The sequence below is a fragment of the Callithrix jacchus genome, chromosome 8 (genome assembly GCF_049354715.1).
Source record: "Callithrix jacchus isolate 240 chromosome 8, calJac240_pri, whole genome shotgun sequence".
NCBI lineage: Eukaryota > Metazoa > Chordata > Mammalia > Primates > Cebidae > Callithrix > Callithrix jacchus.
Genome location: NC_133509.1, coordinates 23,828,734 through 23,842,166, shown reverse-complemented (window position 1 = coordinate 23,842,166; position 13,433 = coordinate 23,828,734). Strand labels below are relative to the sequence as shown.

The window sequence follows — 13,433 nt, the reverse complement described above, 5'->3', positions numbered from 1 at the left end:
GTTTGGATGGATTTTACTCATGTATAATTTTGTAGTATCATGCATTGGGTTATTTGGAAATCACTCGTTTACTGAGTTAATGCAGATCCTCCAAATGTCGACATATTTAATTATATAATACTTTAAAAAGTTTACGAATTCAATCACCAATCTCATCAGAAGAATGTTTAGCTGTTGAGATAAACACTGTGGCAGACATAAGTTTTAAAAATTCTTATTTTTGCTTGAAAACTTGAATTTTATATCACTGACAACAAATAGTTGTTTTCCTTGAAGTAATAGGTTTGTTATGTTCATTCTTAAGAAAATATCTGCCAAACACTCTCAAGTTTGAACAACCGGTTTGTCTGTCAGTTGTTCTTTCAAGATAGTCCATTAAAGAAGGAGCTAGTTCAGCTTCACAACTCAACTATTTTACAAGTATTTTTCTTTGAGAAAACCACTGTATTTTGTTACATAGCAAAAGTATTCTGTGTGTACTTCCCATTTAATTGCACAGAATTTTTAAGAATACAGGTACTCCAGGGTTGAGATTTAATTTACTACATCACCAAGGGCATTCTTGCAGGGTCTCACTGTCACGCAGGTTGGAGTGCAGTGGCATGATTATGGCTCACTGCAGCTTCAACCTCCTGGGCTCAAGCAATCCTCCCACCTCAGCCTCCTGAGTACCTGGAATCACAGGCACACAACACCACGCCCAGCTAATTTTTAAAATTTTTAGTAGAAACAAGGTCTCACTAGGTTACCCGGACTGGTCTTGTACTCCTGAGCTCAGGTGATCCTCCTGCCTCAGCCTCCCAAAGTGCTGGAATTACAGGCATGAGCCACTGTGTCTGGTCTACCAAGGACATTAAGTGAAACTCACCTAAAAACAACAAAAACCTCCTAGTACAATATGGTACCATGGCTCTGATTTATGCCAAGATGCTAGTAGTTTTAACCACTATTATGTACCATCAGTGTAAATGTCAACACAGTGAAAAAGACAAGCATCTTTGTATTATTATGAAAATTAACATTGGCATGATCACTATTTGACCTTACATGGACCATACTTTAAGAACCACTGGACTATTTTTAAAATTTAATTTTTAAAAAATTTAAATTGACAAATAATAATTGTATATATTTATGGAGTACAATGTGATGTTTATATATATATATATATATATGCTGTAGAAAGATTAAAGTTAATTAACATCACTATCACCTCACCTATTTATCGTTTTTTGTGTGTGCTGAAAACATTTAAAATCTACTTTTTAAGCAATTTTGAAATATGTAATATGTTATTATTAACTATGGTCATCATGCTGTACAACAGGTCTTTAAAATTTACTTTTCCTGTCTAACTGGAATTTTGTACCCTTGGCAAAGATCTCTCCTTTCTCCAACCCCACCTCACCCCGAAGCCTCTGGTTACCATCACTCTATTCTTTCCTCTGAGTTCGAATGTTTTAGATCCACTGGATTATTCACTATCCTTTTCTAGCTACATGTCCTGCTTCTGTTTGCCATCAACCTTGTCTCTGACTTTGCATATATTGTTCCTTTGGCCTACAACATTTTTCCCAACCAGCTGGAAAAATCCTATTTGTCTTTGAAGATCTGCTTTGGATTTAATTCCTGAGAAGTTTGCATTAAGCTGATTTAATCACTCTGCACATTGTTTCAGCACTTATCCATTGAGGGTAGAGGGACTACTAACATTTTTAAGCACCCAGTGTGTGCCGGACCCTGAGATAAGCTTTTTATATGTTTTCTAAGGAAATTTTCAAATTACTTCTATGTGACAGGCATCTTTATAGCCTTTTACATTGAAGGACCAGACAGACAGCTGAAGTCAAACCCAAGCCCATTATTTCAGGATAATGTTTCCCCCTTTTTTGTTCCAGGGCCTGATGGCAAATACATGGCACAGTTAAGACACTCAATTTATATATCCTAAACAGTTAAATAAATGAACTTAGTGACAATCTAATCTCATAATGAAGGGCTCTAAAAAGTTCCTTATTTTTCAGAGCCTGCAGTCTGGCTTTTAGTACAGTATTTTTTCATTCTTCGTTCCTTACATACATTTTAGACTTGAAATATTCATTTACTTACAGAAAAACAGTATTTTCATTTCTTTCAGCAGTGTGCTCCCAGGCACGGGATAGTAATTTAATGATCACACTGCCATCAAGCCTGAAACACAAATGTTGACATTTGACGGTAATGTTTTCCCTCTCAAAGTTGCTTCAAGTAAATACCAACGGTGTATCCAAGTAAATGAGGTAATTACCGAAAGAGCAAATGGTATATATTTTTTCAATATGCATATTCATGTTTTAAACTTTTCAGAAAGTTAATAAAAGCTATTGAATACCTCTTTCTGTACTTAATCTGGGACATTACGAATTGTGAAATTCAAATGTGCCTTAAAGAAAAGCTTAATATCTCAATCACTGCTTTACTCAGACTATAGCATGTATCTTTAGAATGGTGGTAAAACCAGCATTTCTAAGTGTGACCCAAGGACCAGCAGCATCAGCATCATCCAGGAACTTGTTAGAAGTGCAAATTATCAGGACCTACCCCAGACCTATTGAATCAAAAACTCCAGAGGTGGGGCTCAGCAATCTGTTTTAATAGCTCTTTAGATGATTGTGGAACATGGTCAAATTTGAGAACGAATGGGCAAATGAACTGTGTTATTTGGATTCATGAATGTTTATTAGAAAAAACAGATAAAATTTGGAAGACATGACTGGCCTATGTATAACCTAATTGTGAAAATAAAAGCTGTATAGTAAGGGGGTCTGCCAAGCCCAGGGCCTGGGCTGCCCTCAAGCCTATATACTGTGGCATGCAGCCAAAAGAGAGTCTCATTCCATAGAAAGAAGCCAAATCATTTCTTGACTGTGCCTTCTAAGATGTGGAAAAATACACCACAGTTGTACTTAATCAGTAGTGAAGCCATGTAAAACTATCTACCATTCCCTCCTAGGTAACTCCAACCATGTGCTATTTAAATTGCCTCTTTTCTAAATAATGCAGTCACCTGAAATACATGTTTTTTTGAGATGGAGTTTCACTCTTTTTGCCCATGCTGGAGTGCAATGGTACTATTTGGCTCACTGCAACTTCTGTCTCCTGGGTACAAGTGATTCTCCTGCCTCAGCCTCCCAAGTAGCTGGAATTACAGGCGCTTGCCACCACGCCCGGCTAATTTTGTATTTTTAGTAGAGACAGTGTTTCACACCATGTTGGCCAGGCTGGTCTCAAACTTCTGACCTCAGGTGATCCAACTGCCTTAGCTTCCTAAAGTGCTGGGATTACAGGCATGAGCCACTGCACCTGGCCGTGAAATACATGTATTTTATTACTACTGGAGTACATTCTGTCATTAAATACATTACCATGGAATACAACATTCAACTACCAATGACAAGACTATTCTTTTTAGGACTATATTACCACTATCCTAGTTGCTTTGTTACTACATGGATTTAAGGAAAACAGGGACTTGTAAGCATTTTGACAACAATTTAGAGGTATGTAAAAAGCTCGTTTTAGTAAAGAATGTATATAAAACTTACTAGCATTTTGCTAGGAAAAGCAAAAGCATTAAGTGTTCACTTCATTTTTTATTATATCTTTCTAAAGAAAAACTAGTAAATCTGCCCCACCCATCAGAGTTTCCTATCTTTCTAGGAAAGAAGGCCAGGCCAGGTAGAGGTTTACTTTAAGTCAGGAGGGAGAAGGACTCAGAATCAGATGAATGAAGTACTCAGGGCAAACGAATAAAAAGCACAGGAAGTATAGGGAAATCATCCTATTTGTCACAAACCTGGGATAAAAGTTCTTTATTTTTATTGACTGTTAATTAATTTTGTTTACAATATAAATAAGAAAGAAAGACTTAGGCTTCCTAAACATATGTGTTTATGTGAATGATTACAAGTAAGATTATAACAATTTTGTTTGAGATCTTGTGTTTGTTAAGAATGCAACATTATAAGAATACATGCTTTAGAATGAGACAGATCGAAGTTTGAATTCCAGCTCTGGCAGTACCAGTTTTTGTGACTCTGTCCAACTCTTAACTTCTCTGGTTTTTCAGTTTCCTCATGTGAAGAATACAGCAAATTTATAAGGATTTGAGATAAATATTTATTATATACCTGGCACAGAACAGGTGATCAATCAATAGTTACTAAGGTATTAAATAAAATGAATGCCTAGAGAACTGATTTGGGTATGCAATCTGCCTAGCTGAACTGAGGAGTATACTATTGGGTCTCACACTTAATACCCAATTTCTGTTTCACCCACATGCTAAATAACTATAAATTGCTTGCTTACCACCCTCCATTTTGTTCACAATACTTGGAAAGAGGACAGAAAGAGATAGCAATAAAAAAACAAATATTCCCTTAAAATAAGTAATGCATATAGAGATAATACCATCATAAAAAGCAAAAAGAAATGCTGGAAGAGTTTTATTTCATTTACAGTGAGGGAAAGAGCAGTACCACCACTTATTCATTGATCCTGTTTCTTCCTCACATTACCATCACATTTCAAAACAACATATTATTTATTGCTATTAAGGTATTATGGATTTGCTTTTCTATGCTAAAGTCCAATGCAGCAGGCTACTTAAGCCAAAGATCCAGGGCTATAAACCTTGTTCAGTGCAATAAGATCACTTTAATACTATTCTAATCTTAGAATGCAGTTATAAAGATAGATGATGGCCACAGAGTGCTACTTACAAACAGAAATGGCTCTTATGCAATCTTAAAAGCTATAAAAAACTTAGCACCTGAAAATGTGTTAAAAAATTCCCATATTCTGCCAGTCTATTTTACATACCTGAGAATCTTTTTAGGAATCAGTGATGGAGAAGAATGACTCCTCTTCTTCTCTGAGTCCTGTAGTAACGCATTCTCTGCTTTACCCTTCTCCATGACTGCTGCCTGGTCTGCCCCAGCCTTGCTCTGATCCACACTGAGCTGGCCTTGAGCAGGGTCACACCTGTACATGAAGACAATGGCTGGTTTCTCACTGGACTCTCCTTTTGCCTCTGTGAACCAGTGATGGCGCTGAACTGGAGGAGGAGGCAGCATGTGAATGACTGTGCCATCCAAGCCCACCAGTTTCCCTTTCTCTCGCTCTTTCTCTTTGTCATCTTCCTCGTCTGTTTTCCGACGGCGGAAGAAGCTTTTAAATGATATCCAGCGCTTAGGCTTTGCATCCGCTGCCCGCCTGCTGCCTTCAGAGTGCAAAACTGATTCAGCTTCTGTTGACCTGGTAGGGCTGGTTGGCTTGGTCCAGTTGGTGAAATGCCTCTGCAAAAGGTTACTTGCATGGTAAGGAGAGGAAGTAGAGCGTGGTGGGGGAAAGGGTGGTGGTGGCTCACTCTGGGGGCTAGTCACTAATTTGGAGGGAGAGGGGGTGACTGGCTTTGTGGATGAGTCTTTCTGTATTTTGGTGGTGGGACTGTCTGTGGTCTGAGGTGCTTCAGCCTCACCACTAGGCTGAGATGTAAAGAGAGATTTGGGCCGGACTGGTGTACTCTTAGCAACATCAGCATCTGGAGGAATGGCATAAAGCTCTTCCACACTGCAAGCTTGAGGGCCAGATTGAGGTGTTTCTGGAGGAGACTGTGGGGGTTGAATTGAAGCCACAATCTGAGAAAGCACTGTGCTTGCTTTCTCTCTGGTGCTGCTGCTGCCCACCATCTGAGACTCCTGAGTCCCTTCTATTTTGGCCACAGGCTCTTGAGTGGTTCTCTGGATCTTTGCTGGGGAGCTGTGGCTGGAACTATAGCTTCTCTGTGGTGAAGACTGACCTCTGTTGAGACAGTTGTTAAACTCTTGAACCTTCTGAGCCACTGAGCCCCTTTTACGCTCTGTGCTGTTTGAAAACCCTTTAGTTTGAAGACATTCAGTGGTTTTGCTAGTGGTGTTATCAGACACTTTGCTTCCAGTTTCTATTTCTTCATAAGTATGGCTTATTACACTTGTGGTTTTTTCCTTCACTGAGAGTTCTCCACTTGTTCCCAGAAAACTTTTGTAGATGGCTAGATTGTCATATGCATTTGGATTGATAACAATGGGAACTTTGATAGCATTTTTGGAACTCCGAGCATACGTTGGCTCGTCATGAATGATAATTGGAAACGGTGGCATACCAGCATTGTTATAACTATTAAATTTAATTTCAGACAAATTAGGTGACTTAACAGGGATGGTTTTGGAGGAAACGTTTGTAGCTGTGGGAGAAGTAGGTGCTGATTTGTGACAGTTTTTCCTTGGAGGAACATTTGGTCCGGTTCCACTAGTAGTAATTAGTTCCACTTTAGGTATTTTTTGTCGTGGACTGGTGCTAGAAGTCCATACTTCCTGGTATCGAATTGCACTGGATTTTTGGAAATGAGCACTTATTTGTCCTGGTGTCAATGAAGATGATGTCACTGGCGAGTTTGGAGTAGAACATGAGCCTTTTGTCTTGGGGCTGTTAACAGGGCCCTCAAGGTGCTCGCTGGCCATGGCTGCTGACACATCCACGACAGTATATGGCTTGCACAATGGCTGTTCCAGATTCACAACTCGGTAGGGTTTTGCTTGCTCTTCTGTGGGGACGAGGTTTATGGTTACTGCTTGTCCAGTGACATCTGTAGAGGCTTTACTTTCTTCCTTCTCAGTTTGTACAGCAATCTTGCCATCCTTCTCTTCTAATCGGAGAGCAAGGACTGCTTTGTGGGTCTCTGGAACTTTTATGGAACTTTTGGAAGCTTGCAATGAATCTTTATCCTGATTATTACTAGCAGGACTTTCATAACTGGGCTCAATTTCCTTCCTATCCTTAGAGTCTCCTGGGTTACCAGGAGATACTCCCCCATTAAAAATCTTCTGGGATAAACTACTGGCTGTCTCAGAACGTGATTCTTCTGTTAAAGAAGAATCTGGTGATGTGGAGTCAGACGAGACCATACTCTGAATGCTTCCTTGTCCATAAGAGACCACAGAATTTTCCTCATAACCATTCAGGATTTCATCATAGCTGTCATCATAGTCCACAGCACAGATTCTCTGCAGAGATTTGTTTCGTAGGGGGATGGTATTCCATTTTTTGTTCACAAAGAATCGAACAGGAGACAAAGTATTTGCTCTGAAGTTGGCAAAGCGGGGTTGCCCTCTCATGCGAATCTCCATGGCCAACAGCTCTTCATCACTCTCATCCCAACTCTCGTGCTCCTCGTCCATGTTACTGAAAAGCACATCCTCTTCACTCTCCTCGCCACTGGAAAACTCTGGGTAACAGAACCGGCCCCCTTCGTTACTAATCACTTCTGTGCTCCCGCTCAGAATAACATGCTTGCCCTGAGTATCCTTTATCCCACCTATCATGCAACTTGGTGGAAGTTTTCTTTCCAATGATCGTTTATAGCAATCATTTATTCTTCCTAAGAATGTTTCTCTGGTGTTTGCTTCATTTCCTCTAATCTGAGGGGAGGTATCCAAGCCTGCTATCTCCTTTAACACTTCAGTTAGTCCATTATTGTTATTTGACATCTTCTTTGCACTATCATTATTGCCGTAAGGCTTAGGAACATGGCTAATTCCGTCATCATCTTCATTATTATTGTTAAGTGGTTTCTGACTCAAGGCAGCTCTGTTTCGGTTCCACCCTATGATGACAGGTTTGTTCTCACAGTGTTCTTGGATGCTAAGCTCACCACATATACTTTGCCCATCTGCCACCATCATAGTGGGCTTCACAGCTATAGTGGGTTTTTTAGCCACAGGAGGCCGGAAATTTCCGGTGTTCCTGATTCGGTGGTTGTTACTGTGATTGGCGTTAGTTTTCACATTGCCATGGGTGATGGGTGCCTTCTCAGGGTCTGGGGGTAGCTGGTGCAAACTTTTAGGTTTAAAGCAATTCTTGCATTCACCAGGTTTCCAAACGTGTTCCGTAAAGGTGTTACAAGCAGACATTTTTAAAAACAGAACTTCACAGACAATGCTTTTCTTTCAGTGCATGACAAAACTTTCATTTGTTAGTTTTCACTTCCCCTATGTGTTACAGCAGTTCTTCTAAGAATGATCAATCTGTGGGGGGAGGGGGGAAGAAGACAAAAAAACTGAATGAAAAAGGCACTGTGAGACTTACACTAGTGACTTTAAAATCTTGACTCTACTCCTAAATTTTTCCTTAAATTAAAAGATTGAGAGCTAAACTAATTTGGGTACTTCATAATTTACCTTTAGCCAATTAGTATATTGGAAAGTGAGCTTTTAACCATAATTTATGCATGCTTATCAAACCATACATAATATTCAGCTTGATGTCTCTGTTGCAATGATTCTATGACCTTCCCTCCGAGAAATGCCTTTGATACTGCTCCTTTTATTATCCACCAATTTATCTAATACTTACCAGCCCACTATAGGTTCCTCTTCTTCCACCTACCCTAGAACTTTTTAGACATTTCATAGACTCCTCAAACTCAATGCATTGAAAATGAAGCCTCGGGGCTGGGTGTGGTGGCCTCACGCCTGTAATCCCAGCACTTTGAGACGGAGCCCAAGGTGAGAAGATCACTTGAGCCCAGGAGTTCAAGACCAGCCTTGCTAACATGATAAAAGCCTCTCTCTACAAAAAATATAAAAATTAGCTGGGTGTTGTAGTGCATGCCTATAGTCCCAGATACTTGGGAAGCTGAGGCAGGAGGATTGTTTGAGCCTGAGAGGCGGAGGTTCCAGTAAATTGAGATTATGCCACAGTACTCCAGCCTGAGTAACAAAGTGAGATCTGTCTCAAAAAAAAAAAAAAAAAAAAAAAATGCTGAAAAGCAGAACAGGGGCCAGATCATGCAAGGCCTTTTAGGCTTTTAAAGATTACAGAGTGTATCCTAAGAACAGTGGGAAGCCACTGAAGGGTTTTGAACAGGGGAAACAAAATAATCCAATTTGTATTTTAAAAAGATAGCTCTGACCAAAACCCATAAAATTCTTAGGTATATAAGTCTTACAAAGTATGTGTAAAATCTAGAATCTCTATGAGCAAAACTATGAAACACTGATAGATTATGGGCAGAAGAAGGGAAAAAGGTAAGCAAATTATAGTCCAGAGGCCAAATGCAGCTCATTCCTGTTTTTTTATCCCAAGGTTAAGGATGCTTTTTATGTTTTTAAATGGTTGGGAAAAAAATCAAAAGGAGAATAATGTTTTGTGACAAGTGAAAATTACATGAAATTCTAAATTAAGTACCCACAAATAAAGCTCCACTGGAACACTGGTCCCACTCATTTGTTTACATATTGACTATGGTGGCTTCTGTGCTACAATGGAGAGATGAGTAGCTATGACATGTGTGACACACAGACTGTATGTGTCACACACAGACTGTATGTGTCACATTTACTGCTTTGAGGCGCTCCACAAATTGCAGAATTTTCACTGGTGCATCTATCACCTGTGTGAAATGACATTTTTCAAAGATAAAATATATATAATTTCATTACAGATATGCTTTAATAGATAAACATTTGTAATCAATTTTGATGAGAGAAGTACTAACTTTGAATCCCAATCAAGCAAAATGTTATCCTTCCCAAAATGGAATTTCATTCTTTTCACTAGTAAACCTCTGTTATAAAATATTGTACCTAATTATATTTTGAATTTTATTAAAAATATTTGCAGAAAAAATAAAATAATGGTAAGAAAATTAAGATAAGCCACCGAGTAGGAGAAATTTTGTGAAAAGTTCATATCTGACAAAGGACTGTGTATCTAGAGTATACAAAGAACTTTCAAAACTCAATGAAAAGCCCAATAAAAACGTAAAAGATTTGAGCAGACTCTTAACCAAAGATATATGATTTTTTGATCTTTTTTTTTTTTTTTTTTTTTTTGAGACAGGGTCTCGTTTTGTCATCCTGTCTGGTGTGCAGTGGTTTGATCACAGCTCACTGCAGCCTCAACCTCCCTGGCTCAATCAAGCTTCTCATCTCAGCCTCTGGAGTAGCTGGGACTATGGGCACATGCCACTATGCCAGGCTAATTTTTCTATTTTTTGTAGAGACAGGGTTTCTTCATGTTGCCCAGGGTGGTCTCAAACACCTGGGCTCAAGAGACCCACCTACCTCAGCTTCCCCAAAGTGCTGGGATTACAGGCACAAACCACCATGCCCAAAGATACATGGATTGCATTTAAACATGTGAAAGAGTAAATATAATTAGCCACATGGAAATGCAAATTCAAACTACAATGTGCTACCACTACATGTTTATTAGAATGGTTAAAATAAAATTAAAACAAAAACAGACTGGTCCTAGTGAGGATGTGAAGCAATTGAAACTCTCATATATTGCTGGTGGGAATGTAAATGGTTCAGGTATTCTGAAAAACAGTTTTGCAGTTTCTTAGAGAGTTAATCATAAACTTACCTTGGAACCCAGCAATCCTACTCCTAGGTATTTACCCAAGATAAATAAAAACTTCTGTTTACACTAAAACCAATACACAAAGGTTTACAGCCAAAAGCTGGAAACAATCCAAATGTTATGTGGCAGTGGTTACACAACTGCATACATTTGTCGAAACTCACAGAACCAGCCAGGTATGGTGGCTCATGCCTGTAATCCCAGCACTTTGGGAGACCAAGGTGGGGGGATCGCTTGAGGCCAGCAGATTGAGACTAGCCTGTACAACATGGTGAAATCCTGTTTCTACCAAAAATATAAAAATTGGCCAGGCATGATGGTGTATGCTTATAATCTTAGCTAATTGGCAGGCTGAGGCATGAGAATTGGTTGAATCTGGGTGGCAGAGGTTGCAGTGAGTCGAGGCTGCATCATGTCACTGCACCCCAGTCCGAGATTCTGCCTTGAAAAACAAACAACTCATAGAACCACACACTAAAAAAGGTGAATTTTATGACATGTAAATTTACCCTCAATAAACCTGACTTAAAAAAGACAGCTCTGCTCCTATGTAGAAAACGGACTTGGGGAGAACAGGACAGGAGGCAGGGAGACTCCTTAGGAGGACTGATATAGGCAAACTAAGATCGGATGAGGATCTGGATTAGGATGTGGTGTCAGGGAAGGCAGAGAAAGATGCAGGAATGACTGGATTTTGAAGAGAGTAAGAGGTACTGAGGCTTATGTATTGAAATGATTTGTGGAGCCATTTACTGAGATGACAACATTGGAGGAGGTGCAACTTTTGAAGGGAAGATTATGAGTCCATTATTTTGTCAGCCTGAATATTAGAGAGTATATGAATTTAGGAGTCTGAAACATGAATGAGAATTCTGTGGTTCTCATATGCTTAGAAATTACTAGTGTAGAAATGTCTAGGCCAGGCCGAGTGCAGTGGCTCACACCTGTAATCCCAGCACTTTGAGAGGCTGAGGTGGGTGGATCATGAGGTCAGGAATTCAAGACCAGCCTGGCCAACATAGTGGAACCCCATCTCTACTAAAAATATCAAAATTAGCTGGGCGTGGTGGTGGGTGCCTGTAGTCCTCAGGAGGCTGAGGTAGGAGAACTTCTTGAACCCGGGAGGTGGAGGTTACGGTGTGAGCTGAGACTGTACCACTGCACTCCAGCCTGGGCAACAAGAGCAAAATTCTGTCTCAAAAAAAAAAAAAAAAAAAAAAAAAGAAATATCTAGGCCAAAAAGAAAATAAAGAGTGAGCTGAGGAGGTGGCCTTGGTGGGTGAGCCTGGGAGAAGAGGCCAATTCTTCTTCCCTAACTGGAAACTATCAGCCAAGGTGTGATGGCACAGAAGCCAGATGAGGAAATGTCATGAAGGAGAAAGATGATAACTATTTCAAATGCTACTGAGAGGCTAATACAAGCCCACTGGACTTGGCAATGTGAGCTCATCAGTGACCTTAGCATGAACTATTTGGTTCAGTGGTGGGGATGGTAACCAGACTGCGGTGAGTTGAAGAGTGAGGTAATAGAGCAATGGTAGATAGCTTTTAGATAAGAGTAGACAGGAAGGAGAAGCAAGAAGGTGGTAGGAGGACAGGGGTCCAGAAAGGATTTCCTTATTTTAAGATGGGAGAATCTAGATAATGTTGAATGATAATATTGGGGAAAGATATAGGCCAGGGTGAGAGGCTGAAAACACAGGAAAGCGGGAAGAAACACAATACTTAGAATGTTAAAACTGTGCAGGTTCCTAGTTCAGTTGTGTTTTATGGACAAGAGAACTGAAGCCCAGAAGAGAAAGTGACTTTACTAAAGTAAATGAGAAAGACCCAGAACTGGGACTCAAGGCTACAGCTACTTACAATATGTTTTGTTTTTACAATTTTTGGGAGGTATTTTTTTCTTTTGTTTTATATGCTTACTGTGCAAACTCAGAAAAGCATAAAGAAAATAGAAACCATATGTAAACCTATTATTCAGAAGTAACTTCTATTAACAGTTTGAGGGCAGTTCCTGTCAGTCACCAAGAATTTAAACTGAAAAATTCCCAGTGCTTAGCACTATGCAGCACTGAATACAAAAAAAGAATAAGGCACCTTGGCATAATATCTTGTTAACCAAGCTAAACAGACCTCTGATAAGAGTCGGATTAAGCTTTCTCTTTGTAAGGAGTACAATATATTTGCTTTTTCAAATACTAGTAGATAATAGTAAAAATAATTCCCCACTTTGAGTAAAAGGAAGTTAATTCAGTCAAAAGATGGCTAAGTTGATTAGCACCTATCGCTTATCAACAGAATAGCCAAATAAGACTCACCAGGAACACCATTTGCTTATGTCAGTGTTGTGTGCACTAGAAACCCATCTTGCATATGACATTCGTTTACAAGTTTGCGTCCATCTGTATTCATCTGCTATAAAACCAAGAGATGAATCAAGCAAACACCTTTAGCCAGCACCAGATGGAGCTGCTGTCTAAGCCACAAAACCTTAACTACGAGGGCTTCATTTTAAACACTAATTATGTTTGGAGACAAAGAGGTGCAATTAAAGACACTGTCAAAACTATTTTTGAGACAATAGTCTCATAGAGGGGGAAGCTGTACCAGATGCAGGTCTGTCCAAAGAGCAATCCTTGGGTTTTACAGCCTTTGTGAAATGATTTCAATGGCAATCAATAACCAGCAGCTTTCCCTGCTCAACACCAACACTCCCCAAACGGGAACCTCTAGTCTCCAAAGTTATGCTTGAGAAATAAGAAATGTGTCTCCTGAGGCACTACACAAGGAAATGAAACAGTCTATCCTGGTGTCTTCTATTTATTTGCCAGAACAGGTCTGATACAGAGTACCCAAATGGAATGTTGGATAAGAAAAGCTCATTTACCTCCACATTCCTTATAATCTCAAAGCAAATCTTCTAGATGAAATAGTCTATGGGAGAGTTTAACGGCTGAAGCTGCCCCTAGGAGGTAGCCAGGATTCCA

At 39.6% G+C, this 13,433-nt stretch overlaps 1 protein-coding gene across 38 annotated transcripts in view; it reads right to left on the bottom strand.

The window, feature by feature from the left end:
* Window positions 1-13,433, bottom strand: part of PEAK1 (pseudopodium enriched atypical kinase 1) — a 308,653-nt gene that overhangs the window by 54,706 nt on the left and 240,514 nt on the right. For all 38 annotated transcript variants that reach the window (XM_078333897.1, XM_078333903.1, XM_078333895.1 and 35 more), the window contains one exon: window positions 4,864-8,105. In XM_078333897.1, coding sequence (XP_078190023.1) covers window positions 4,864-7,991 — 3,128 coding nt within the window. In that variant the 5' untranslated portion in view covers window positions 7,992-8,105. The remainder of the gene's footprint in view (window positions 1-4,863; window positions 8,106-13,433) is intronic.